The sequence below is a fragment of the Phlebotomus argentipes genome, unplaced genomic scaffold (assembly GCF_947086385.1).
Source record: "Phlebotomus argentipes unplaced genomic scaffold, Phlebotomus argentipes genome assembly contig_42, whole genome shotgun sequence".
Classification (NCBI taxonomy): Eukaryota; Metazoa; Arthropoda; class Insecta; order Diptera; family Psychodidae; genus Phlebotomus; species Phlebotomus argentipes.
The window spans coordinates 1,418,684-1,444,393 of NW_026776171.1; the positions used below are offsets into that span (position 1 = coordinate 1,418,684).

Sequence of the window (25,710 nt, forward strand, 5' to 3'; positions counted from 1 at the left end):
CAGATTGCATTGCCAGTACTTCTTGTCTTTGCGTATGTACTGAATGCCGAACGTGTAGCCGTCGTGCACGAGAAGCGGCTTCCCTCGTTGACTCAGCATGAACTCCAGCTTCCCGTGGAACCACTTGTCGCCGGGCGAGACTGAAGCGGGGAATCGCGAGCGGGACGAAGAACAGAAGGCAAAGAGGGTGCGTGTTAATTTTAGTCTATATTTCTCCGTCTTCTGCACTCAAATGTGAAAATTAATTTATCAAAAAAAACTGGTCTATCTATAGGAAATATAGGGAAAGTACGCTCAGCATGACTCCTAAAATCATCCAAGAGATCCGCAAAAGATCTCAATTCTGAATATTTTCTCTTTAAATATATCACACAAATAATGAAGAATCTGCCTTAAGTAATGCATTAAAAAAACATTCTCAGCAACACTCGCTCTCTCTCTCTCTCTCTCTCTCTCTCTCTCTTTCTCTCCCTCTTTCTTGTTTTCCACCTTATGACACACAATTTGGTATTTCTCCGCCTCTTTAACACAATTTCCTCAGCGCATTTTATACACAAAATACACAAAAATACATGTACAATTATGAAATCTAAATGAACATATACATATAGCTTGCTTAATGATGATTTTTCATCTACTTTTCATCCCCCCAAATTTTTTGCTACCCTTTTTGCATCTTAACTGCCAAACACTAGACTTGGAACTTTGTTGAATATCTTCCCAATCGAGGGAGAAACATTGCATTGAAAACGGTGTACATCTTATCCAAACACATCAATTATGTGATCCTCAAAATGGACTTTCAATGACCAAAAACTTAACAAAACAGACGAAAAGACAGCAAAAGAACGTGAAACATCAGTGAAACATGATTGAATTTTCTTCCTCACAGCTTGAAACATACAATTTTCCTATTTTAATATCGATCACTTCAAAGTTACTTCTTTGTTTAACAATCTATATTTGTTTTCAATGAAATTCTAAGCGGATTAGGTCACTCTTTAAATCCCTAATCAATCTCTATTGCCATTCAATTTGATGCATTTTCCACCCCAAATTGTGTTGAAAAAGACAAATTGAGCGCAATTCGTATCAAAATTAGTTCCAATTTTGGCTTTTCAACACCATTTTCAGCTGAAAATGGTTTAAATCGAAGGGCAAAAGCATGATTGTATAAAAATAAACCCAGTTTCACTCTCATATTTCACAAAAACAAATCAAATCAAATAATTTCCCAACAAACGCATGCATTCATTATTATTGTTAGTTCATCTCAATATTGAAAACATCCCCAAATTTCCCCCCCAAAATGCATGACTTCATGATGCGAATGAGTGTGAAAAGATGTACAACTTTTCCCTTGCAAACTTAAGTACAGACGCCGTGAGGCGGAGAGTCCTTCTCCTCTCGCTCCACCTTCACCTGATCCTACATGCCGTGCTCCAGCTTGAACGCCTGCCCGCCGCCGGGCGACATGAGGCCGGCGGCCGTGGAGACGGGGATGTCGTGCTGCTGGCAAGGCTCTTCGCTGGGCGGCGTCGGCTGCTGCTGACTGGCCGCCGGCGACACAGCAACGGACGTGGGCGTGACGGGCATGGCTTGACTACTTGGCGCGGCGCTGTGATGCAGACTGGCCGCCTCTTGCGGCTGCTGGTGCTGCACCACGGAGCCTCGCTGCTGCTGCGGCGGCGCCGCATTGTTGGGGCTCAGATGGTGGCCGCTGTTGTGCACTGGCGGCCCATGGATGCCCTGCTGATGGACATTCACGTGGTGCTGCTGCTGCTGTTGCCCGGGATTGATGATGGGACTCATGTTGGTCAGCTGCATGAGGTTGTTGTGACTCAGGACGTTGTGCATCACATTCGGATGCGGCTGGTGGTGGTGCGCCGGCGCCTGGTGATGGTGGTTCTGCTGGTGCATCTGCTGAGCATTCATGCTCTGCTGCTGCTGCGGCGACACACTCGCCATCTGCGGCTGTGACGTCGCCGGCGACGCCTCAATGCCCTGCGCCAGTCGCATGCTCGCGGCGCCCGGCATCATCTCACCCGCCGCCGCGGCGCCCTTCATGTGCGGCTGGTGGTTGTGCACGCCCGTGGCGGAGATCACGCGGCCCTGGTGCGTGATGCACCGCGCACGGCACATGGTTATCCGGTAGGACTTGCACAGCCAGTACGTCTTCATGCCCTGCTGCGTGGCCACGGTGTTGTTGCGATTGAAAATGCAATTGCCGTGCAGGAGACTCGTCGTCGACAGCATCTTCACGTTGCTACCTGATCAACAAAAGCATGGCAATGTCAAACATAACCAACTGAGCTCACGCGCGCTATCGAGTCAGTGGGCGAGAAAGAGTTGCAAAGAACACAGAATAAGATACTAAAATACAATTCTACAGCCGGCGATCGGCCTAAATTCCCTCAAAACTTCCCCAAAACTTCCCGCCTCAATCTTGCAAAAGAGATATAAAAGAAAGAATAGAAGAAGAAATAGTCCTACTTAGTAAGCCAAGAGGGTAATCATTACAGAGTTTAATCTCTCTATTAGTCTTTCTTAAACTCTTTAGGGCTTTAACACATCTGTTTCTATATGAATTGGAAATAAATCTATCAGTTCTATTAGATTTCCAAGTGAAAAGAACAATTTTCCATGTTTTTTAGTCACTAATTAAGCTTTTGCCTTCCGATTTAAACAATTTCCAACTAAAAACTGTGTCGAAAAGCCAAATTCCGACGAGGAAAAAGCAAGTGTGCAAACGGTGTAATATTTCTTACGTCTTTAACACACCTGAAGCTTTTCCTGCGACGCGAAATTTGCTCAATTTGCCCTTTTTCAACACATTTTTGGGTAGAAAAAGATTAAAATCAACAGGCAAATGCTTAATTAGTGATAAAAAGCGCAAATTAAACCACTTAAATAGGTTAAAAGATGAAAAGAAACACGCATATAAATCTTACGAGAAATAGGAGAAGATCAAAACAGAATAAATGCTGAAAAATCTAGAAAAATCCAATTCTTCCTAATGATTACCCCCTCATAAAATAACGATCTTGTTAGACTTTCATACAGAAGAAAAAATACCATCCGTTCCGCATGTCCCTTTCGAAAGACCAGAAAAAGCTTTCATTGTAGACAAAATATAAAATTTATATCTACACACTATAAATTAAGCAGTGTAATTAATTAGGTAAGATAGAAGAATAAATTAAAAGAATCCACAACCATTTGTCTGGCAGAAATAAATTAAACTTTCCTCATTCTTTTCCACCATCGCTCGCCAGAAACCCCCCCAAAAAAAGGTTATAACAGAAGATTTAACTCCTCCGCCTCAGAAATTTTCTGTGTTAATCACAAATTGAATACTTATAGCCTAATATTAGAGTGTTTGGGCAGTGCTTTAAGGAAGGAAATAAGAGAAATAGGAGAAGAGACAAACGAAGAATCGCATATAAATTTCATTCTCTCACACTTTTTTCGCTTTTATACGACTTTTTTTTCTTCTCTCCTTCTAAAAAAACATCATCTCATATTTTGCGATAAAATTGATAAAATTAGCTCTTTTTTCTCCTCATTTTTTTCCCTCCCATATTCTTTGCTCCACTCTCATCTCTATGCCACACAAGTCAGTCAAATATAGAATGTCCGCCGAGATCTGAGGCTCTCAGTTCAAGTTAGTGCCTAACCTTTTGACCTTAATATTTCTCGAGCAGCACAGAAAACATTTGTCTAACATCATTGATATTATTTTTGTGTAATATCATCAAAATAAGTATCAACTTTATCTCTCTGTCTCTCTCTCCCTCCTTTCCCCCCCATCGCATTTTCTGTGGCCGCTTGTCAACTCATCAGTTGTGCGTCCTCCTCTCATGATAGAAGAAAACTTGCCTTTTCCCCAACATTGTAATGGATGTTTAAACACGATGAAAATCATCATCGTCACATACATGAACTCTCCGCGAGCCCAGAGTGCAAGAGTGTGTCGTCGTGTTGTAAATTCCACACAAGATTTTTAAATTAAAATAAAAGATAAAGTTGAGAAAAAATAATCACGAGATTGAATAATACAGAAAAGTAGATTTTCAATCATCATTCTCATCTCATCCTGATGATGCATGATTCCTGATCCAAATGATGGCATCGCGAAAGCGAAATGAAAGTGAGTGAAGAAAATGAATGGCAAGCAAAAGAAAATATGCAAAACAAGCAGAAACACACCAGGATTGAGTGCAAAAGAAGCAACACAGAAGTCAAAACTATGTACAAACTCTCCTGCAATTAGTGACCCTCTTTGCCCATCATCTAAATGCCCAAGGAGGAGATATTGTGCTCATAAAAATCATTTAGAGTTCAGCAGAAATCTCATGAAGCTGAATTATTCAATTACAGACCGCTTATTTTCCAACAAATTAGCATAATACGCTGAATTTCGGTTGATTTTCACTCAGAAACAATTCTTACTAATGCTTTTGCTAGATTATGTTCTTCAAATTTGAATAAAATCATCTACACTTTGTTCTAAAGAGATCTTCTAAGATATGTCTAGATTAGACCTTTAAAAATAGTTAACAATTCATTAAAAATGCGATTTTCTGCAGTGTCAATAATAATCTTTTAAGCAATTTTACAACAGTGTTCTTATTTAAGTCACATTATCTCCCCCTTTGGCGTTAAGCTTCACAACAAGAGTATAGAACAGAAGATTAGAGAAACTCACCCGCCGGAATGTCCATGTGAATGTTGGATTTGGAGAAATCGTTGGCCATGTGCAGCTCATTGGGATACTCAATGTTTTTGTTCAAATACACGCCGCTGTTGTACTCTAGATTGAATCCCGGCCCAGGCACGGACCTCATTGGTCCACCTGTGCTGTTGATGGGCTCCACACTTTCCCGCTTCACGTTGTTGAGGTCGAAGCGCGGCTCACCCATGGAAATCTGCGGAATGGGCGGCAGGAAGACCTCATCGGCCGCCATGTGGTCCATGGAGTCCGCTGAGTGCAGTTCACCCTCGTCCTGACCCTCGGACGTCCGCGTGCGCATCTGCTTCCGCGGATAGATGGAGAATCCGTCCGCCGGGAAGTCCATCGAGCGCTTCTGGCCCGCCTCAAGCGCCTTCGGATACCCGCCCGTGTTGATCTTCGTCTCTATCACATTGTTATTGCTGCCACTCACGGCCACCTGCGCCGCTTGGCCGTCGGCCGCCGCCTTGGGCGACGCCGAATTGTGCCTCTCCGACGACGGCTTCTGCGTCGTCGTGAGACCCTTGATCTGCAGCGTCTCGGCGATCTTCATGAACGACGACAGCTCGGTGTGCTTCACATTCACCTCGCCCTGATACATGAACTGCAGCAGTTCCGACATCACCGTGTAAGTCACATCCTTGAGGATGACTGCAAACGAGAAATTCGCTGTGATCAACTTTGTACAACGCCAGATAATTCCCTGTCTTTCTCTCACACAATCGCACTGGCTATCTACCCGAAAACACCGATAAATTCCTCAAAAACAGAGTGATAAAAGCTCTTATGCCCACACACGGGATGGACCATTGTCGACGATGTATCTAATCAGTTGAATTGTCTACGCGTCAACAATTTCATTGGGATAAATTGAGCGGAGTTGTTGCTAAGCGTAAAATTTTGTGACAAATATTTTCTCTTCTTTAAAGTGTGTCTTGACATTAAAATTTGCTTAAAAGCGAGATTCAACACACCTAACCTCACTTTTCTACACAAAATCAGAGAATTTTTAGGTATTTTAATCAATTTTAGTCGGTAAATTTGTGCTTTTTTCATTACTATTAAGGCTATTAAGCTGTTGTATGTCAATTAAAATAATTTCCAACTGAAAACTTTGCTTGAAGAGACAGTTCAAAAAGTAGGGTTAGAAAAATCAAGGGCACTCTGTGTCTGATAACGCAAAGTGCATTTTCTTACAATGATTTTAGTGTTTAAAGGCCATAAAGTTGTGAACTAGTTAAGAAAGCGCTCAATATCTCATGATAAACGATGTAATGAATTAACAATTAATCAATCACACAGTTCTTTACACATTTTCTACACTTTACGATGTAAACAATCGCAAAAACACGCTTCTTTGCGTGCAAATAATTTTTTGATTGCTCAAAAAATCCCCAATCAAAGTTATTTTTCATTAATACCATCACTTAATAGTGGAAAAAACAGAAACTTTTTCTTTTCCTCAAAACGAAGAGGGAGGAAAAATGAGCCCCAAAGCTACATTTTTCACTCTCTGGTCGGTCTCTTGACTCAACCAAAAATCTTCCCATAGGCAGAAGATTTGAAATGTATTTTTGTGTAGAGAAAATGTTTGATATTGTTGAGCAAACACATCACGATATGTTTATGAAAATAATCCCACCAAACACAGGCCAGAGATTGATAGTGAGCGAGAGACTTTTTGATAAAAATTAATTACATCGACATCGTGATCTTGGGCTGTGAATGCACTTATCGTCTTCTATTGCTGCCCGATGATCTTTCCTACGCGCTTTCCTTGGCGGAGAGAGAGAGCGCTTCTGGGGCTTTTTATCATCCTGCGACGCGCGCGCGGGAATGATAGATTTTGTGTGGTTTTTTGTTTGATTGGATTGGGTGAAATTTTTTTTATTATTGCTCTCTGCATGTGCGCCTGATTTTTCCTTCACATTTTTTTCCGCATTAATCTCTTTGCGAATCGTGTTGACGTCGATAAATATGTATTATGTAAGGCTTTTTATTCGCCTGGCAAAATATATGGGGCAGAAAGTGATTGAGGTCTCCAGAGAGAGAGAGGGAGAAGAGGAATTCCTTCCTTGCGTGGTGTGGGCGAGAGAGAGGGACTTTTTTTTGATATCAATGCCGCCGCTAATATCTTTTATCACGCACGGAGAATCTGCGAGTCATGAGAAATTCTCACTTGAGACAGAGAGAGGGTATCAATAATGTGTGCCTTTTCAGTCCGGCCACAAGTCAAAGAGCTCAAAAAACAACTGGAAAGATAAAGATATTAGAAAAATTTTATCTTTCACTGTAATTTATGATATGCCCTCGTTTCCCCTCGAGCGTCTTTGGCTATCGGCGGAGATTTTCTTATTGTCTTGTGCGCAAAAAGAGGCGCAAATTGCGGGTGGCAAGGAGTGTTTTTTTTTCCTGATGATAAACAAGAGCGCCTCCTGACACAATGATGACCGTCATCATTGCCAGGACATCTCGGCACTTCTCTCAACGCCAGCTAGTGTCAACAATGTTCGTCCTCGCGCACAACAGACACAAATACTCACTGATGGGATGCTTGCAGGGGTTGGTGATGAACATCTCCTGGAAGTAGGGACTGCAGATGGCCAGGACAATCTTGTGGGCACGCAAAATTTTGCCGTCGCAAGCCAGAGAGACGTCCACTAAGTCGCCACGATCGAAGAGATTCTGGAAACCAGTGGCAATATTGTCCTGGAAGTTGTTCCAGCACAGCGCGAACTCATCCATTTTCACACACGCCTCGTGCACTCTTCCCGCAGGAGGAAACACTATCAATAACACCGAATCTGCCCGCACAAATTCAATAAAATGAACCACAGGCACAGGAGATAAAATGTATTTTTGCTTTTCTCGCGTCAATCGTCGTTTGCCATCGTCGTTGATATTCACCACTCCACCGAAGACACCCGATTGCGCGGCAGCACTGTTGTGTGGTGAGTTGGAATTTGTCAACAAATATTTGCGTGTGTGCTTTTCTCGCGGTCTTTCGCGATTCTCAGCAGCGGATTTGGGAAAGTGAACCGGTGAGAAGATGTCTCACTATCCGGAGGATCAGTACTGGGGCAACACCAACACGCAGTACAACACATACGACGTGAACACGGGATTCACTGATCAGTCGCAACAATTAGGTTAGATTCAACTCAAAGTAGTCTCCCGGAAAGTGTCGATAAAGTGTGATTTTCCTCAATCCCACCGCAGATTTCCAGTCATTTGACAATTCCGCCTACAGCCAGGCATCTTATCCAGCCCCATATGGCCAGCAACAGCCCAACATCTTCACACCAGAGCCACTGGACGCTCTCGGCTTCGGTGGTCAGGGTTCCACGTCAACCAATGAATTTGACGAGCCCCCACTGCTTGAGGAGTTGGAAATCTTCCCGGAGCGGATCTGGGAGAAGTCTCTGGTTGTGCTGAATCCCTTCCATGCCGGCGGACTCACCACCAGTGCCGAGTACTTCTTCAAGGAGACTGATTTGGCGGGTCCCATCACGTTCTGCCTCACGCTGGCCGCCTGTCTCTTCGTGTCCGGCAAGGGGGCGCACTTTGGCTACATCTACGGCCTCTGCATAATGTCTGTGCTGGTGATGTACGCCCTCATCTCGCTCATGTGCAATGCAACGGAGAACTTCGTGTCGCTGACGGGTGTGGCCAGTATTCTGGGCTACAGCATCCTTCCGATCGTGTGGCTGTCCATCCTGGGCATTGTCATGTCCCTCAACAGCATGTTCGGCATGATTCTGGCCATTTGCGCCATCATCCTGGCCACCGTGGGCGCCAGCAAAATCTTCTGCCTCATGACCGGCGACGTGAATCAACGATATCTAATAGCATATCCCTGCGCTCTGGTCTATGTCATCTTCTCCCTGCTCGTGCTCTTCTAAAGACGCCCCAGAGTGCATGTTAAATTAAATATTTCTACTCCTTGACCCATTTTTTGGTCGTTTTTTGCGCTCTGTCGTTTCGGCTGTCCGGGAGTTGATGACGTTTCTTGGCCACGTATGGTGGTGTCGCTGGCGGCGCCAAGGAGGCCATCTTGTGCTGTCAAGTCCAGACGTCGGGCGGTTCTTACGTGTGTGTTCCGGGGATTGCAAATCTCCTGTATTTCTAGCATTAAGCCGTAGGGATTCGCCACAGCCACAGCAACCATGAACAGTATAATCCACCTCCTCACCTGCACCGTCCTCCTCTACCTGCACAGGGCCGCTCACGCCGTGGAGCTCACCTTCGAACTGCCGGACAATGCCAGGGAGTGCTTCTACCAGGAGATCGAGAAGAACAAGTCCGCCACCCTGGAGTTCCAGGTGAGGCCCCAAAACATTTCCCGATATGTATTCTCTCCACTCACACGGTTTTCCCCGCTTTCAGGTCGTCACCGGCGGGCAATACGACGTGGATGTGACGCTGGAGTCCCCGAAGAAGGAGATCATCTACCGACAGATCAAGACGCAATTCGATTCTCACCAGTTCACAGCCGCGGTGAGTTCCCAAGAAAGCCAACGAACCGCCAAGGGTCACTGAATTTCCCATGCGGTGTACATTATTGATTTTTTTATCAGTTAATCAGGCATTTCTGGGAAGTCATTAAGATTGGGTTTGTTGATATAATCAATATCCGGACGTCTTTTCCTCGTGGAAGAGAGCAAAAGCAGAAATTTCTTATTAGATGATTTTCATCAGTGTATTTGTTTTATCAACAATATGGCATAATAGAACTGTTAACACAAGATCTACCAGAGAAGTAATAATTTTCTGAGTCTTTTGATAGTGAAAATAGTCAATGAAGTATTTAGACTTTTACCTTTGCATAATCAGGTGTTTTTCTGCATTTTTACAAACTCATTAAACTGACCTTGCTTAGCAGTTTTTTTTTAAACTTAAGAAATATTTATAGAAAACCAGTTTTGAACTTGAATCTTGAGACTCTTGAGATGCAAAATCCTCACGCTAATTTCTGTTGTTGCAATTGCAGGAAACTGGAGTCTACGTGGCGTGCTTCAGCAATGAGTTCTCAACGTTCTCGCACAAGCTGGTCTACATGGACTTCCAAGTGGGCGATGGCGATCCGGTGCTGCCCGGCATCAATGAGCACGCGACGGTTCTCACGCAGTTCCAGACGTCCGCCGAGGAGGTGCACAAGAGTCTCAACCACATTCTGGACTATCAGACCCACCATCGCCTGCGCGAGGCGCAAGGTGAGTGACTCTGCGGGCTGTTTTCTGGGGCAGGTCTGTAAATATCTCTCTCTCTGACTCGCGTTTCAGGCCGAAAGCGCGCCGAGGAGCTGAACGAGCGCGTCTTCTGGTGGTCCTTCTTCGAGTTGTGCGCCATGCTGATCATCGCCGTGTCGCAGGTCGTGATCCTCAGGAATTTCTTCTCAGAGCGCAAGCCCAGCCAGATGGGCGGCAAGTTCGTGGGCTAAACTGCAAGACTTAGGACCTCTTAGCTGTAATTCGTGGACACTTGAATAATGATGTTGTGCTTAAAGTGACGGCGAACCAGAGAAAAACTCTCATTGTCCTCCGTGCAAAGATAAATTTCATTTCACGCGTGTATGTGAACAAAAGGACACAAGAAAGAAAAAAAAAATGCAGAAAAGATTCAAACGGAAAACACCTCCTCAATTCTTCCTCACGGGGTGAATGGGGTGGTTGATGTGGCTGAGATCTGGTGGATTCTTCTCGAACGCCGCCAGTTCCTTCATGCCGCCCTCGGCGATGGCCCACAAGTCGGGGTACTCCTTCTTGAAGGTTTCGTACCAGTTCTTCAGCACGGGATACTCGTCCAGGCTGAAGTTGATCGCCTCCAGGCCGCAAGTGGCTGTGATGAGAGTGAAATCTGCGATGGTCACGTGATCAGCGGCGGCATATTTTGTCCCGGAGCGCTTAAGGTAAGTCTCGAAGGTGGCCAGAGAGATGTGGAGACGCTTGAGACCGCCTTCGGTGCGTTTGTAGTCGTAGAAAATCGGCGCCAACTGCAGAGATAATCAAATTTTAGAAAGGTGTAAAATTTGACCCTCCATATCTCCGCTCCTAAAATTTCAACCCCCATAAATGGGGGTTCGCTGAAAAGGTCTCAACTTCAGCTACAACATATTGAAATTTAAAGAAAATTCGTCGTCTTGTTCTCGAGATAATCGAGTTTAAAGTTTGAAATGAATTTGGCTACTTTAGCGCTCCAAGCGGTGGTTATATCAAACCCTGTTGGATAATTATAACCGGAGATACGAGCCTTTTAATCTTCAAAGCGACTTTTGTCGATATCTCAAATCGATTTTGCGTGATTACAGATTAGAGTAGGATTAAGCCCAGCTCAATCTGATGGAGTGACTTTACTCACCGCGTACATGGAAATGCTGCTGTAGTAGAAGGCTGAGTTGAAGCACAGCCGATGGTTGACGATGGCTCGAGCCTTGGGATCCTTGGGATAGAGTTCAGAGTCCGGGCGATACTTGTCGCAGAGATATTGCAGAATCGCCACGGTTTCAGGCAGATAGAATCCGTCGTCGTCCAGCACGGGAATCTCCTTTTGCGGATTCATCTCGGCGTACTTGTCCGTCATGTGCTCGCCAATCATGTAGTTCACACTGACCAGCTCGAAGGGAATGTCCAGGGCCTTCAGAGCCATCCGGACGGCCAGCGACGGGGGTCCATCGGACACAGCGTAGAGTTTCATATTGCCACTCCTGGGAAACGGTCAAAAGAGAGACCATTAATCTTATCTCTGCACTTGTGGGTTGACTGGGTTGATTGAATCTGTCTATTTGCATGGAAAGAGATTGTGGGCAATGAGAGTGCTAATGTTATGCTCTTGTGGTAACGAAGGTTACTCTCCAGGCGTTGTCTATGTCTGTGCGTTGAATTATGCAACTCTTGGGAGTGTTTAATTAATGACGCGCAGTTAGAAATTCCCTCTCACCAGGACAAGTACTTACTTTCGAAGCTTTCAGGGGTGAAATTTGAGGAATATCCCTGGGAATAACCGGGTGAGCTTGGAAGAAATGTGAGACAAAGCGACGGATTGAAGGAATGCGACGCTAACTCGCGATCAACCGGTTAGCTAAGACTGGCGCGGTGCGTTCGAGATGGAGGCTCTGCGAGGCCAGAGCCGCGGAGCGTGTCTCTGTGTTCGTGCCAGTTTGGCCACGAACACCACCGAGAAATCTCCCACAGAGTGTTTTCCCGGCGCATGCGATCTCGGCCAGCACTTTCACTCTCTGGCGAGCGTGGCTGTGTTGGATCCCCGCGAGAGGGTGATCCTCAAGATCGTCTCGCGGAGCCCATTAATCACTTTCCTTCTCATCCGAGAGCCGCTGAAGCTGAGGGCCTGAAGATGAGGCTTAACGATCTCCTGGCGACGTGTTCATCCGCGAAGAAGTGAAACTGAGTAAACCACCAGTGATCTTGGCGATGGCAAAAGTGGATGGAATTTGCTGCCGACTGGCAATTTCGTCCAATTTGCCGGCTAATCTATTTACTTTCTCAAAGACGACAATCGCAGCCACTTTTCCAATAAACGCCCAAATGTACAAAGCTCCATTCTTTCAACTGTATTTTCCAATTGAACATTACTTGATCGGCGCGCGAAACTCTGCAGGTCAAGTTTATATGCATTCAAGGAGGAAATTTAAAATTTGAACACTTTGTACGCTTTTGTACAATAAAAAAAATTAATGGTAATGTCTCTATTTGTGACTGAAGTAATATTAGAATCATCTTTGTCTCTAATTTTCTTTGACTGCGATCAAAAACGGTATTTCAATCAATAATGCATTGTTCCAAGGGGGAGATAATACAGTCAGAAATGGTGTAAAAGTCTTTTTTATGCTGAATAATTGACAGAATGAGAAAGAGTTGCCGTTCTGTACATTTAAACTAAATAATGATCTACAATTTGTGTAAAGTTGCAACATAATCTCAAAAATAGCATTTTCAATCATTTTTCCAATGATTTAAGACTATTTTTCAGGTAAATTTTGGCGTGTTGCACAGATTTAGCCATATTATCTCCCCCTTGTGCTGTGTTTTCCACTGTACGCCTCGACCAAGAGCCTTTTCCCGTTGTTATCACGCGATTTGGTCAATAATATGTCGAACACGAAGAATGGAGACACCGGAGAGAGCAGAAGCATTTGAACGCGGAATCACTTTCTTGTGTGGACAAAAAAGCTCTCAATCGCGATTTCTGCATTGGTTTAAAAATGGAATTTAATTAAATCTATGCTGCGCTCTTGTGTGACTTTCCCACAAGAATCCAGATCAATTAATTCTCAGCATTGATCACGAGGCGCGCTGCGCTCTCGGGTGGTCACAATGGAAAATGAAAATTGTGTATGCATGGGATCGCCGCTGAAGAGTGAAATTACTTCTCTTCTTTCGCCCCGCGATGTGCTTGTGGATCTTTCGCGCGCGAAAAGCCCCACAAAGTTTCATTCTCCGCGCGCGCGCGATCGGTTTCCGTGTGAGATCAACTTTTACCTCTGCGCCGAAGAAGTCGATGGCAATTGTTCCGGCACCAGCCGCCATTCCGCTGACAGCCGTGATCGCGAGTAGACCGATCAAGTCGATCGAGGGCCCAGAGGATTGCGCTGAGTTGCGTTTTCCCACGTGCTTCTGGACAAAGTGATTTGCGCAGTGAAGACAAAGTGAAGGTGTTGATGAGACATTCCTGGATGATCATGCGATCGTGGGCATGAAAAAGTACTTTAATCGCGAGTGCAGTTTCAATTCCGAATGCAATAATAATGCAACACTCCCAATTGCCAATGATCGGCAACATTGTAAGGAAATAATCTTGTGACGCGCGGTGTGCAAAAAAGAATTCTACATTATCTTCTGGGTGGAAAAACGATCGAGTGGCACAGAGAGAGAGAGAAGAAAGCCCTCTTCAGGCGTTATTAATGATCTTCCCAAGTAATCTGCAGTGACGGGAAAATGAATAATTCCAACACACTTCTGTTCCTCTGCTGCTGTTCATCATTTCTTATTCTCATCGTGCTCATAAATTGTACAAATGCAGGTGATAAATTTAATTCAGGTAAATGCATCAAAATGATCAATGGGGAAGTGGTGTGTAGATGAAGAAGAAACTGTGTTAATACATTCCGTGAATTGCGGAAAACTCTTCGCATTTTCATCTTCAGCATCTTCTTCAATTGTCTACGTCAAAAGTGTGAAAGTGAAAATCCGCACGTCTCGAGGAAATGTACAATTATTTATTGCCACACAATGACGATTATTTTTCTATGCGTAAAAACATCACATTTATTTGTTGTTATTACAATATTAATGCATGTAGGTCAGAGACGTGTGTGTGTACAAAACCTGGAAGATGCGAAGAGGTTTGTTTATGCCGAAGATGTTCACTTGAAGAGGAATTGGATGTGAAAGAAAACAATGCAAAATGTGATCAATGAGTGAAGCGTGGAGCTTTTTTTGCATACTCTGCTTAGATTGCGGACTTTTTACTCTCGTGGCATTTTTGAGAGGCAATAAATACAAGATTACAAACTTTTTGCAAGATTTTTATGATTTTTTTTTCGAATGCAAAAGATCGTCCGAGAAGTGATCAGAAAGTGATTCTTTATTGGGGGAAATAAAAATCTTTTTTCACACCTGATTGCAAAAAAAATTAGACTAACGATCACTTTCGATCGAAAAGACAGCAAATATTTCTCAAGTTCTGTCCAAGGGGGAGATTATGTGCCTAAAACCTGAGCATCGCTTTGAGAAACTCCTGAAAAATACACATTCAAGCTCAAAATTCTTAATTTAAAGTGAAAACCAAAGAAAAACTCTTCAAAAATACATTTTTTTCAAGTTCTATTATGTATTTTTGATGTTATATTTGATTATCTAAGATAAGATTGATTTTTCAAGGGAAAAAATTGCAAAGAAATTTAACTTTTTGCAGTAATTCGTCTTAAATGAGCTTTTCTAAACCAAATATTGGAACACTTTCACTCCGAAATACTTCCAATCGATTCTATCAATATTTTCCCTCGATAGCAGTTTATAAGACATACACAAGATCATCATAAGTTCATTGTGATCTATGATCAACTTTTCGATCGTCTACAAGAAGCCGTGATCTTGCAAAAGCTAAATAAACAATTATTAAATGTAATAACAGCGAACAGCATGAGCTTTTCCATCATCCTCCACTGATCTCACGTGCAATAAATTTGCAATTAAAATTTCTCCCAACCAAGTAATTAACAAAACAGTTGAGTCAAAGGAACAAAAGTGATGAAAGAGAGAGAAAGAGATCAAGAGTGGCTGCAAAAACTCACCTCATTGATAAATTTAATAATGCTTCAATCCCTTCATGCCATCTAATCACCGGATTCAATCTCATTGATTCTGCTTCCGGGTTGGCGAGTTGTTGTTCTATTTTAAGTTTCTTTTTGCCACTCAATCTCTTGTGTGTTTAGGCGCTTTTTTTCCCCGCGTGGCGATCATGTGTGCAATGGTTAATTCAATTTGTAGGGCATTTCGCTGGACTCTCACATGGTCATTGCAGAAGGCAAAATTGTCGGTTATTGCCTATTTATCGGGCCTAATCGAATTCATCAGCCTCTTTTGTCGCCTCTGACCACAACCAATTCCAATTATTTGGCCATAGTGTGCCCACACGAAAGAGACTCTCCTCCGGCCAGCCTTTTTTGTCCCCTTCGCCAGTGTGTCAAAGAGGGAAAAGCGTGGCAAAAAGATCTCCATAGTAATTTCACATTTATTTCGCTCATTCTTCCACCAATTATTGTGTTTAACCGCGAAGACGTAGATATAGGAAGATTAGGTATTTGGCTCTGGGTATAAGTATAGAGAGAGACACTGAGAGGAGAAGAAAAAAAGATCTCTTGTGCGCTTGTCTCATTGCAATTTCACTTTTTTCCCCAAAAAGCCTCTCGGCTTTCGGGCGGCGCGTCCATGAAAAACTTTTACCCGTCAAGTACATACACTCGCCCGTAAATTAATTCTTAATAGCAAACACACTGTGACGATGGGATTAAATTGCTTTTCACTTTCATTAGCTTTTCCACCTTTTACACCCATTGATTCTGTGTGTGTCTTGTATTAAGAATAAATCATTGGCATTTCATGGCGCCAAGTTGTAAATTATGGAATTTACCATGCAGATTATTATTGTTTCTCTCACTTTTTCGCTCAAATCGAATTTTTATATGGCGCGGAACGAAATTACAGCCTCCGTGTTGGGTGGATTTTCTCCTTACAAGTCTTCTGCATCTCTTTGTCAGACTCTTGTGGTGTTCAGCCGCTCAGACGCCAACCGAGAGATGGTGAGAATTCCAGGCACAGATCGCAGAGTCGCGCCCGGAGGAAAGGCAAGATCATCGCGGGAAATCCGACGGAAGAGGGAGAATTCCCGTGGCAAGTGTCCCTCGAGCTGCTGCATCCCTCCATGGGCTTCCTAGGGCACTGGTGCGGCGCTGTTCTGGTGGACAGGAATTGGATCCTGTCAGCTGCTCACTGTGTCCACAAGTAAGGACTTTTGCTGCTCAAAAGGAGTGAAATTTAAGGATTCTCAGTCTGAATCTGTGATGATGTTCTTTATCACTGCTGGAATACGGCCTAAAATTGAATTTAATAGTCGAAATCTTTCGATTTCAGAGGATTTAATTGGGAATTTACACGGTTTTAATAACTTCAATCTTCTAGAGACTATTTTGATGGAAATTTAGCAATTATTCTGGACTAATTACAAATTTATCGCATTATTTTCTTGATTGTCGATAAAATCTGACGATTTTTCACTCACGATTCATCAATGAAAGACACTTATTTTGGTATAATCAGAGTGATTTTATCGCCTCCAATTCAATTTTCCAGCGACCTCTTCAATCTGCCCTTGCCGGCGCTGTGGACAGCCATCCTGGGTGATCACGACAGATCGTGGGAGTCTGGCCAAGAGCAGCGGATCCCCATTGATAAGATTGTGATGCACGACAACTACCAGAACTACCAGCATGATCTCGTCCTCATGCGCCTCTCACGACCCGCCGACACTCATTATCCCTCATTTGTGCGACCAATTTGCCTGCCCAGCCAAGCCGGCGCCGACGAGACTCTAGCCGACGATCGTGACGACAACTTCCTCCGCAGGCTGTTCAGCATGTTCACGCGCAAACCACCGCGAAAGTCGCAGAAGCGACGAAATGATAAATTCTTCCAAGATCGCCACATAACAAACAGAGAAAATGACCTCTTCTTCGGCTCCAAGACAATAGATGACTTCAATTTATACCAGCAGGTGATTTTATGGCCACTCAGCACGTTCAGAGTCACGATAACTTTTACTCTCTCTCTCGCATCGCGAGCTGTGCAGAAGACAATATAGCGGTAAATCAGCCGCTTCAGTCACGTAAATTGATACACTTGTCTTTCGGGCCTTTTTGTCACACTTTCCCTGGCATTTTCAGGGTCTTCTGTTGCTCTGCACTCAAAGAGATTCTCTCCCTCTTTCGCAGCTGCCACTCTACCATGACTGCCGTGTGACTGGATGGGGCAAGAAGACCATCGAGGGCGATCTGACAAATATCCTGCTTCAATCCCGAGTTCCTATTATTTCTAATACAAAGTAAGATAATTTGTGCAACATTTTGTGAGTAACACAACTTTCATTACGATGTGTTGTGTTTGTGTATAAATCAATTTCGTTAATGTTGTTTGCAAAATAAGTGTTTACTATTTTTCTTCCATTGTTTCACTTTTCCATACTTAATCTCATAATTCAGTATAATCAAATCTCTATGATTAATGAGAAACAATACAATTACTCAAGCTATCATCTTCCATTTGCGTCTTCTGTGCATACAAGTCTAACTGAGTGCTTTATCCAGATGCCAACAGGCCTATGGCGATCACATCCGGATCCACGAGGGTCACATTTGCGGCGGGAAGCTGGAGAAGAAGGCCGGCGCGCCGTGCGTGGGCGACTCTGGCGGCGGATTGCAGTGTCGCGAGAGTCGCTCGGGGCCGTGGATCCTCGTGGGGCTCACGTCCTTCGGCTGGAATTGCTCCCTGAAGCTGCCCGACGTCTTCACGCGCATCTCCTTCTACGTTCAGTGGATCTCCGGCGTGATCTCTGGCGATCCGCGCGACGATCAGTATCCGGATTACTACTTCTGATCCGCTCATAGAACTTTCGCACAACAAATGGTCGAATTTAGTGAATGTAGGACATTATAATGGCTTAAACTCTGAGTTACAAATAATATCTAGTCAGTAATAAATTACAAAAAAAAGGATAGAAGTGAGTGTAATCTTAAATAGAAGAACCATCAATAAGAGGCCCACAATGGAACGAACCATCATCCATTTAATTGTATAAAAAAAGGTAATTAAATATAGAAGAATATTTTCCCTCTGACGCAACCTTTATCACAGTCTTATAGCACTTAGAATTTGTAAAAAAAAAATCGATGGTGATATCAAAGCGGCAAAGCTCTGCTGGAGCTTTCGGCAACTCAGTCGTGAGTCTCTATGCTGTGGAGCTTCTCCAGCAGATTGTTGTCGATGTCCCTGTCGAGGCCCTTTGGCTGCAAGAATGGCACAACGCTGGCTGAGGAGTAGCGGATCTTCTTGTTCTTGTCGTCGTAGTAAGACTTGGTGTTGATGATGAACGTGAAGACGCTGGCGATGATGATGGACGAGCCCACAATGATCAGAATGTAGGCAAGAATGGCCTGAAGCGGTGGCATAAAGACGAGGAAGATTGTGAGAACTGCAGTCAAATAGAAGGGATAGTCGTCCATGGACTGCAAAGAAGACAATGAATTAACTTCTAAACTTATTTCTGTAAAATTCTTTTGGCAAAATTCATAGACTTTTGCGTATTCTTCACGTGTAAACCATACAGAATGGATAACTTACCACTTCGACCCAGAGAATGGGTACCGCCATGTCGTTGAAGGGACTCACGCGGGAGTGAAACCTTGTCTGCCCTATCATAAGGTTGAGCTGAACCCTCATTGTGGCCTTCATTGCCACGCCCAGTTGCGGCTGGATGGCAAGAACGGACTCGTGTTGCTCCTTGTCCGGTGACAGACCATCGATCCGGTCCAGCAGAGTCGGGTCTGAATTGTAAAAGTGCGGTAGTGACACGGCGAGAGGAATATCTGGGGAAAAAGTTGATTCAGTATATATTGATTTCGATCTCGACAGAGATACTTTCAAATATGCGAGATAATTTTTTAAATGTCAAGTAAAGGAGAGGAAGAGATGTTAAATAATAATATTGCGGAGAAAGTTTGACTCTTCAACTCACTGTAGTAGCACGGACTGATGTCTCCTAGGCCCTGCTTCAGGCACTTCTTGTCTCTGCAGTAGCACTCCGAGTCCGGATCGTCGTGGCTGTTGTAGAAGATGTCTTTGGCAAAGTGGAACCACGAGGCTGGCAGCAGGCCTAGCTTGTCTTCCTTCGTGTACTCGATCCTCATCTTCCGACAGAAGGCCTTCCTGTACACGCTGAATTGCTCATTCTTGCGGAACTTCTTGGGGAAAAGCCCTCCGTCGTATGTCCCTCTGAGAGTGTTGCACGGCGTATTCTCCTCCTCATATCCAGGCGCGTTGTTGTAGCTCCAGTGTCCTAGTCCTGGACTCCCGTTCCACATGTCGATGGAGTAATCCCGAGCTGTGGACGTGGAAGAATTGCTGCTTTCCGTGGTATTTTCTGGGTTTCTTTGGGAGGATTTCCTCGGCAGGTTCATGGTCACCACGTCCACGCCTTGGGAGGTTAGCCGGTCGACCAGACCGATCTTGCTGAAGGGTATGAAGCTAGGAACCACTGTCGAGGCTATCGAGACGAGAGGATCCTCGTAGCCCCACATGAAGTCGTGCGCAGTGACATTGATCACAGGCTCAGCATTGAAGGACTTGAGGACGGAACTGACGGCCAAGCTGGAGAAGAAGGACATCTCGGCGGCGGCTGCGGAGATGCCCAGGGCGACGATATTGGGCATCTGCAGGACGATTTCCGAGGCATTTCCCACGGACAGATCCTCCCTCGTGGTGACAGTGCGCAGTGGCGTGTAGGTGAGTGTGTTGTTGGCATTGAAGGTGCAATTCACGTGAATCAGGCGCTCCTCGATCACAAACGGACCCACTTGTTCCAGCTTCAGCTTCTTATCCTTGCCACTGATGAAGGCCTCGGTGTTGGTGACGTTGAACAGGTAGACGCTGATGTACACCCCAATGGGTGGGTTCTTGAAGAGCCAGAAGAGAAAGGAGTGCTGCGAGAGATTGAGTTGCTGTGTGTGGTGAAGAAGGAAAAGCCCTCAATTAATTCCACGCGCTCCACCACTTCACACACCCTCAAGTATACTTACGACGTCTATAAACATCTGCAGGGGATCGAAGACGAAGATTGCGCACGATAATGCTATGCAAATAAATGCGACAATGATGTTTTTTGCAAAATCTGCAATGGAGACAAACAAGAGACAATACAATATTCAGAGAGATCAGCATCGACAAATTGGCACTTGCCAGTGCGAGTTGTTAATTAGTTAATTTTGATTTGAAGTCACTTCAACGCCATCTCAGCAATCGATCAGAGATCATCCAGTGATGCCTTTGCGCGCACAAAGGAAATTGCCATTCTTGACCTACACCAAAGTGGCTTTCATGCTCAACAGCCGGTGATTAAGCGATGGACTATTATTACTCCACCAAGTGTAACAATTTGCCGCGCATGTGTGAGAGCTTTTCGTCAGCCAGAAAAGACATCAAAAAGCTCTTGATGATGGGCAAAGAAATTACGCGATAAACGTGCGCGTGCTTTCATCCTCAAGATTTTCAACGATAAAAGCTCACATTGAACTTGAAGACAGAAAAAAATGTGTGCGTAATCGTTACAATATCTACACAATGCCTGACATTGTGAGTTTTGTTTAATATTTAGAGTTATAATTGCATATAAACTCTCCCATTGAGGACGAGCACGTGTGGCTTTTGTTCAATCAATTGTTCAGGCGCCGCTCTACAATTGATCTTTTCTCATGTAATTTAAGGTGTATTAATATATGCTGTTAGACCAATTATCGAGCATTGGGAGGAATAATAAAAATGATATACTGTGTGAGATCCAGTGACATCACTTCCAAATCAATTGATAGCGAACGGAAAGCCCCGCGGTTAGATGACCTTAAGTTAAAGTCTGGGTTAATTGCGCAAGGTATTAAGAATTGAGCCATTTCGGTGCGTCAAATGGCAAAATTCTCAATGATGACACGTATAATCTGTGAGGTTGAATCTTTGCAATTTCACTTATAGTGTTGAGGTCCGAAATATTGGTCAAGGTGACAAGTTTTGGCACATATTTCCCTGTCTATTTGCCCTTTTTGCCACGAGATCAGCGCAAACTCCGCCAAAGGACACGCGGTGAATCATGGGAAATTTTGGGTTGCGAGAGATTTCGGAGAAATTCTCCAAGTTGAACCACTCCTCGGGCAATTCATGTGGAAACTGCATGAGTTGGCGTTAATTGAGATTATTCATTTCGTCCACAGACAATCTGAGAGACAGACGATCTTTTGTCCCGATAAGATGAGAATGTTAATTGACACTTGTCGAGATAACACATGAATTTAGTGCTGAAAGTGAGGAAAAAGCGCTTTCTTCTCCACTATGGATTAACCATTATCGGTCAAGGCCGGTGCAGTGATCGCCCTGTTGATCCCCTGATCGAGTGATCGTGCGCGCGCGCGGAAAGACTCACACGGTGGTCCATCGGCGGAGATGAAACTGGTTTCTTCATTGGGTCGCATGCAATCTTATGTATATTCAAGATGTGATGTGAAAGAGATCAAGAGAGGCACTCTCGGAAAGGTATTACTTAACATTTACGCTTGATATTCACACCCATCGCGCGCCTTATTAACACTCTCACAAGCGCATATCTCTCCATTATCTCACCCAAAGTAATCCACTTATCGCTGTATAAATCATGTGTGCTCACGATAAGGGATTTCCGGACGCTATCTAGGCAGACACACTCAAGATCAACCTCAAAGATTGCGATCTTTGCTGGTGATCTCCCGCCAAATATCCGTCGCGCCACAAGCGAAGGTTCCCACTGGTTTCAAGATCATTTAGGTGTGGTGCGCGGCGATAAAAGTCTTTTTGCGCTTTCTTGGGCGCTTTTCACTGAGCGCTGGAAGAAATATCACGACTGCATTCGCGATCCTCACTGACTCACTCTCACTCTCGTCACCTCAAATATTGTCATATGAGAGGTAATTTTTATATGTCGTTTCATAATAGACGGATTTTTTCCCACCTCTTCGTCTTTTTCCTCCAATACACTCGCCCAACTCCACGTGCGATCGCGATTGATGTGTGTGCAATGGTGCGCGGATTGAGGGAAAAGTGCACACAGATTGAGGAGAAAAAAGAGAGAATTCCTTCCACTTTTGCCAATGCGATCAGATTTTCCTGTTTTTCCCATGCCCAATTAAAAAGCACTCTCTCATTTTATTAAGTACACATTCTTCGTAATGGCTTGCAACACCGAAATCTACGCGGAATTGGAAAAGCGGAGATTTCTTAATTCTGCGCGCTTAAACCACTTTTTATCCCTACTCGAAATGCTCTCATTTCAGGACACTTATCGGCGATGCAATTGCAATTTGCATCCGCCCGTTTGGGTAATCGTGATCAGTGACACAACTTTCCTTTGCGCGCACGAGCGCGATCATCAAAGGGCGATCATTGACACGATCGACCAGAGAATCCTTGGATGAGATCGCGATCGCGAATTGCCACGTGAAGAAAGCAGCGCACAAACAGGTCGATTAATCATCGTGAAGAAAAAAAAGTCGTCAGTGGTACAGGAAGTGCTGGGAAATGAACTCAAGCCAGGCATAAATTATTGATTCTTCCTTGGGATGTGGGCAAAATTTCGCCTTGCCAACAGTCGCATTGAGATCTTTTTTTCATGTCTTCCAACATCCGCGGCCCAACAGCCACCGATCATGCGCCAAGTGTATTGAACCATCTCGCGAATAATTTATAAATTTATGAAACACTCTCGTGATCTTGAAAATTCATCTCTTCTCTCCCACTGTGTCAATGGGGCTTATGCTGGCGATCATTGTCTGGCAATTTATATGCTTCAGCGAGTGCGGTGCACCGACACAATGCAGGAGAGTTATTGATGGGGAAATTAAATGTATATCGTGATCAGCGAGACAATCAAAGGTGTCTCAATTATCCTAAATGGTAGTCCCTGAACCTCACAGCTAAACTCTCTGCCAATTGTCACACATAAATCACACGATTTTCCTCCTTTTTTGCCAACCACCATCATCCAGTGATGGATTGCTGTGGCACCAATTGTTAGTCGTCCTTAAGCGCCACGAACTCACGGAATCTCAGTGTTAGATTTCTGTTCTCGAAAATATTTCCTTCAATTTATGCTTACTTGTGTTTTTCATGTCGAATCTGAAGAAGCCCATCATCTTGAGGCCGTTTGTGGTCACTGGAAGTTGTCACTAATTATTTAAATCTGCTTCCTTGCTTCCTTCAATTTTTATTTTAAAGATCGCAAGTCCTGAAGAACTTAAGATCGCCTAGCGGAAAAGAGGCAATATTCAAAGTTAAATTGGTGTTTTTTAGAGATTTTCTTCAACACTTCTTTGGATTAGAAAACCAATTAATTTCTGTGCACATTTTTTGAGTCACAAGTTTGCAAATGATGTTCACAGTGACGTTCTTAGTGAAAAATTGAGTTTTATCCAAAGAAGTGATTATTAAATTTAATCACAATTCGAGGAAAATAAACCACAAAACTAATTAGTTAGTGAAAGAGAAATTCAAGGAGAAATTAAATGATTAAACAACAAATTAAACACCGAAATTTTACAATTATCTTTAGTAATTCTTTTTCGTGGTTTTACCTCGAATGTCACTAAATATCGCGGATTTTTTGTTGCAAAATTTTAATTTATTCACCAAATTTTTGTCTAAAAGTTGATCATGAATTTTTGCTGTTTCTCACAATTTTACTAAAACGCACAGTTTCACTGACAAACGGCACAGAGAATCAGGACGAGGCGCAAGGGTTGATCGCGGCGCGACACTCAGGGCGTTCCAGTGACTAAATGAGGATTGCAAAGTTTCGCCGGGGCTTTTATACCTTCTCCTCGGGCTGGCCAGCTAAAGTGTGCGAAACGAGTTGGATCCGTGGACGATCAGCACAGATCATTGAAACACACTGACGTGCCCAGTGGAGATATTTGCCAACAGCCAATAGTCTCGGCGAGATCACCCTGGAATTGATACTATGGGTGGGAAAAAAGCGCGCGGTGTTGGTGAGCTTTTTGCAATATATATACACTGAGAAAGCCAACCAAATATTGCAACAGCTGTTCCCAACATCCTCTGATCGATGCATTCGCGGTGCCAATTGTTACAGCGTCCATTCACTGATTGGAAGCGAATGACTGTATTTTGACGCCCGACAGTTGTGTGTGAGTGTGAGAAATTTTTATGAAAATTTCTTTTACACAATCTCTCGGGTGTTTTTTTCAGGCTCGTATCTCTTAACACGACTCAAGACGGTGGTATTTTTGTTGATTGGCCACATTATATCATGGCGCGATGGTATATGAGCGCATAAGAAAAAAACAGCGATTAACACAGTATTTCTGCGTGGTCAATCCTTGAACCAATATCTTCCACATCTTGCATCTGTGATTCACGATTATGTTTTGTCATCTCTCCACCATGCGGGAAATGAAGACAAGCGCGCGCTCAGAGAGCTTCCAAGGACTTTTGTGGCGCGCGGAAAAGCTCTCGCGCTGCTCTTCGATGTCTCAATGCGCCACGGGTTGAAGATCGCGCGAGCGTAAAAAAGGGCTCAGAAGATTGTCCAGTGCTTGCATCACACGCAATGCATCCGCAAGAGGATTAGCATAAAATCACCATAAAATCTGGTAATGGCTTATGTCGTGGCTTTTTTTTTCCTGTGCCGAGGTTGTATCACGCGAACTGCAACTGGAGATCTCGCCCATGAGCAGCACGATGAAAGTGAAAGAGATATTCTATTGGGCAGTCAAGAATGTGATGTGGCACTGAAGTGCTCATTCTAAGCCCCCAAAAATTGTATAGCTGGGCGTGCAGTGAGATGGAGTTAATGGGAGAATAAGAAAAAAAAATGTAATTCAATGTGTCAACGCACCACAACACACCTGCACACCTTGAACTCCACCATCAAACTTCTCGTGTTGAAGTTCATTGTTAAAAACACACACGGGACAGGGTGATCGCTGCACGCTTCACGAGAGCAACCGCATCTAATGCCATCAGCGCGCGCTGTACGCTCGCCCGGATCACCTTATGTAGAAGCTCTGCGGGGCATTTTTGCACATTGACCGCGATTTATCGCAACATTGTCCAATTGGTCAATGAGACACGTGAGTTGATTCAGCGTTGCAGATCTGCAGCGAGTCCTAGATGGCGCCACTAAGCGGTACACAAGAGATCAATGAACTTGCTGGCATTTAAAGGCCTCTTTTTTCCAATGCGGAACCCGTCAATATAATGTTCTACATAATTACCCAGATCCAGTAAATCATTGGACAGCTGGTGGCAAATTTATTCGCAGTCAAGTTGCACTGTTTGTGCGAAAGGTCAAAGCTCTTGTGACTGATATTCTCATGAAAATGAAGAAAAAAAATGCAAAATCCAACAGATTATGTTGAATAGCTTTGTGAGCTTCTATACAGAATAAGAAACATGCTGTGTAAATTAATCAATCTCTTCTTATTGGTGATTTATTAGTAAATTATTTGCTGAGAAGCATTTAAAAAAAGCTAATTAATTACTGCTTTTGCTTTACTTTTCAAAATAGTATGAATGTGGAAAGATCAGAAGTCATAAACGTATATTTCGTACTGGTTATGATCTTATGAACTGTGGTGAAGTGCTTTGAGAAATACT

At 43.9% G+C, this 25,710-nt stretch overlaps 6 protein-coding genes across 8 annotated transcripts; 3 read left to right on the forward strand and 3 right to left on the reverse strand.

The window, feature by feature from the left end:
- Positions 1–29: 29 nt before the first annotated feature.
- On the reverse strand, positions 30–7,627 carry LOC132257232 (uncharacterized). The gene is made up of 3 exons (XM_059754067.1): positions 7,276–7,627; positions 4,709–5,383; positions 30–2,270 (listed from the first exon to the last, which is right to left on the reverse strand). The coding sequence occupies exons 1-3, from the start codon at positions 7,475–7,477 to the stop codon at positions 1,429–1,431; spliced, it is 1,719 nt and encodes a 572-aa protein (XP_059610050.1). The 5' UTR covers positions 7,478–7,627; the 3' UTR covers positions 30–1,428.
- A 33-nt stretch (positions 7,628–7,660) lies between these two features.
- On the forward strand, positions 7,661–8,683 carry LOC132257233 (protein YIPF5). Its single transcript, XM_059754068.1, has 2 exons — positions 7,661–7,881; positions 7,952–8,683. Exons 1-2 carry the CDS (start codon positions 7,782–7,784, stop codon positions 8,632–8,634), a joined length of 783 nt encoding a protein of 260 aa, XP_059610051.1. The 5' UTR covers positions 7,661–7,781; the 3' UTR covers positions 8,635–8,683.
- A 74-nt stretch (positions 8,684–8,757) lies between these two features.
- On the forward strand, positions 8,758–10,363 carry LOC132257235 (transmembrane emp24 domain-containing protein 7). Its single transcript, XM_059754071.1, has 4 exons — positions 8,758–9,054; positions 9,119–9,229; positions 9,723–9,945; positions 10,015–10,363. The coding sequence occupies exons 1-4, from the start codon at positions 8,899–8,901 to the stop codon at positions 10,170–10,172; spliced, it is 648 nt and encodes a 215-aa protein (XP_059610054.1). The 5' UTR covers positions 8,758–8,898; the 3' UTR covers positions 10,173–10,363.
- On the reverse strand, positions 10,363–11,814 carry LOC132257234 (glutathione S-transferase 1-1). Its single transcript, XM_059754070.1, has 3 exons — positions 11,685–11,814; positions 11,090–11,435; positions 10,363–10,724 (listed from the first exon to the last, which is right to left on the reverse strand). The coding sequence occupies exons 2-3, from the start codon at positions 11,423–11,425 to the stop codon at positions 10,371–10,373; spliced, it is 690 nt and encodes a 229-aa protein (XP_059610053.1). The 5' UTR covers positions 11,426–11,435; positions 11,685–11,814; the 3' UTR covers positions 10,363–10,370.
- A 1,627-nt stretch (positions 11,815–13,441) lies between these two features.
- LOC132257267 (transmembrane protease serine 9) lies at positions 13,442–18,006 on the forward strand. The gene is made up of 5 exons (XM_059754106.1): positions 13,442–13,529; positions 16,008–16,251; positions 16,600–17,020; positions 17,238–17,347; positions 17,610–18,006. The coding sequence occupies exons 1-5, from the start codon at positions 13,442–13,444 to the stop codon at positions 17,896–17,898; spliced, it is 1,152 nt and encodes a 383-aa protein (XP_059610089.1). The 3' UTR covers positions 17,899–18,006.
- Positions 18,003–23,952, reverse strand: LOC132257174 (scavenger receptor class B member 1). Of its 3 annotated transcripts, none has more exons than XM_059753963.1 (6): positions 23,906–23,952; positions 23,192–23,339; positions 20,097–20,188; positions 19,037–20,018; positions 18,643–18,887; positions 18,003–18,527 (listed from the first exon to the last, which is right to left on the reverse strand). In XM_059753963.1, the coding sequence occupies exons 2-6, from the start codon at positions 23,226–23,228 to the stop codon at positions 18,237–18,239; spliced, it is 1,647 nt and encodes a 548-aa protein (XP_059609946.1). In that variant the 5' UTR covers positions 23,229–23,339; positions 23,906–23,952; the 3' UTR covers positions 18,003–18,236. The 3 variants fall into 3 exon arrangements, with proteins under 3 accessions (XP_059609946.1, XP_059609944.1, XP_059609945.1); XM_059753961.1 differs by lacking the exon at positions 23,906–23,952 and adding an exon at positions 23,722–23,862; XM_059753962.1 differs by lacking the exon at positions 23,906–23,952 and adding an exon at positions 23,667–23,687.
- Positions 23,953–25,710: the final 1,758 nt, after the last annotated feature.

Coding starts and splice junctions, on each gene's coding strand:
- LOC132257232 (XM_059754067.1), bottom strand. CDS start 7,477: ATGGATGAGTTCGCGCTGTGCTGGAACAACTTCCAGGACAATATTGCC. Junction 5,384..7,275: donor CCCCTGCAAGCATCCCATCA/GTGAGTATTTGT, acceptor TCTCGTTTGCAG/TCATCCTCAAGGATGTGACT. Junction 2,271..4,708: donor TCACATGGACATTCCGGCGG/GTGAGTTTCTCT, acceptor TTTGTTGATCAG/GTAGCAACGTGAAGATGCTG.
- LOC132257233 (XM_059754068.1), top strand. CDS start 7,782: ATGTCTCACTATCCGGAGGATCAGTACTGGGGCAACACCAACACGCAG. Junction 7,882..7,951: donor TGATCAGTCGCAACAATTAG/GTTAGATTCAAC, acceptor ATCCCACCGCAG/ATTTCCAGTCATTTGACAAT.
- LOC132257235 (XM_059754071.1), top strand. CDS start 8,899: ATGAACAGTATAATCCACCTCCTCACCTGCACCGTCCTCCTCTACCTG. Junction 9,230..9,722: donor CTCACCAGTTCACAGCCGCG/GTGAGTTCCCAA, acceptor TTGCAATTGCAG/GAAACTGGAGTCTACGTGGC. Junction 9,946..10,014: donor TCGCCTGCGCGAGGCGCAAG/GTGAGTGACTCT, acceptor CTCGCGTTTCAG/GCCGAAAGCGCGCCGAGGAG.
- LOC132257234 (XM_059754070.1), bottom strand. CDS start 11,425: ATGAAACTCTACGCTGTGTCCGATGGACCCCCGTCGCTGGCCGTCCGG. Junction 10,725..11,089: donor GCAGCATTTCCATGTACGCG/GTGAGTAAAGTC, acceptor TTATCTCTGCAG/TTGGCGCCGATTTTCTACGA.
- LOC132257267 (XM_059754106.1), top strand. CDS start 13,442: ATGAAAAAGTACTTTAATCGCGAGTGCAGTTTCAATTCCGAATGCAAT. Junction 17,021..17,237: donor ACTTCAATTTATACCAGCAG/GTGATTTTATGG, acceptor CCTCTTTCGCAG/CTGCCACTCTACCATGACTG. Junction 17,348..17,609: donor CCTATTATTTCTAATACAAA/GTAAGATAATTT, acceptor TGCTTTATCCAG/ATGCCAACAGGCCTATGGCG.
- LOC132257174 (XM_059753963.1), bottom strand. CDS start 23,228: ATGATGGGCTTCTTCAGATTCGACATGAAAAACACAA. Junction 20,019..20,096: donor TGCAGATGTTTATAGACGTC/GTAAGTATACTT, acceptor CACCACACACAG/CAACTCAATCTCTCGCAGCA. Junction 18,528..18,642: donor CCATTCTCTGGGTCGAAGTG/GTAAGTTATCCA, acceptor TCTTCTTTGCAG/TCCATGGACGACTATCCCTT.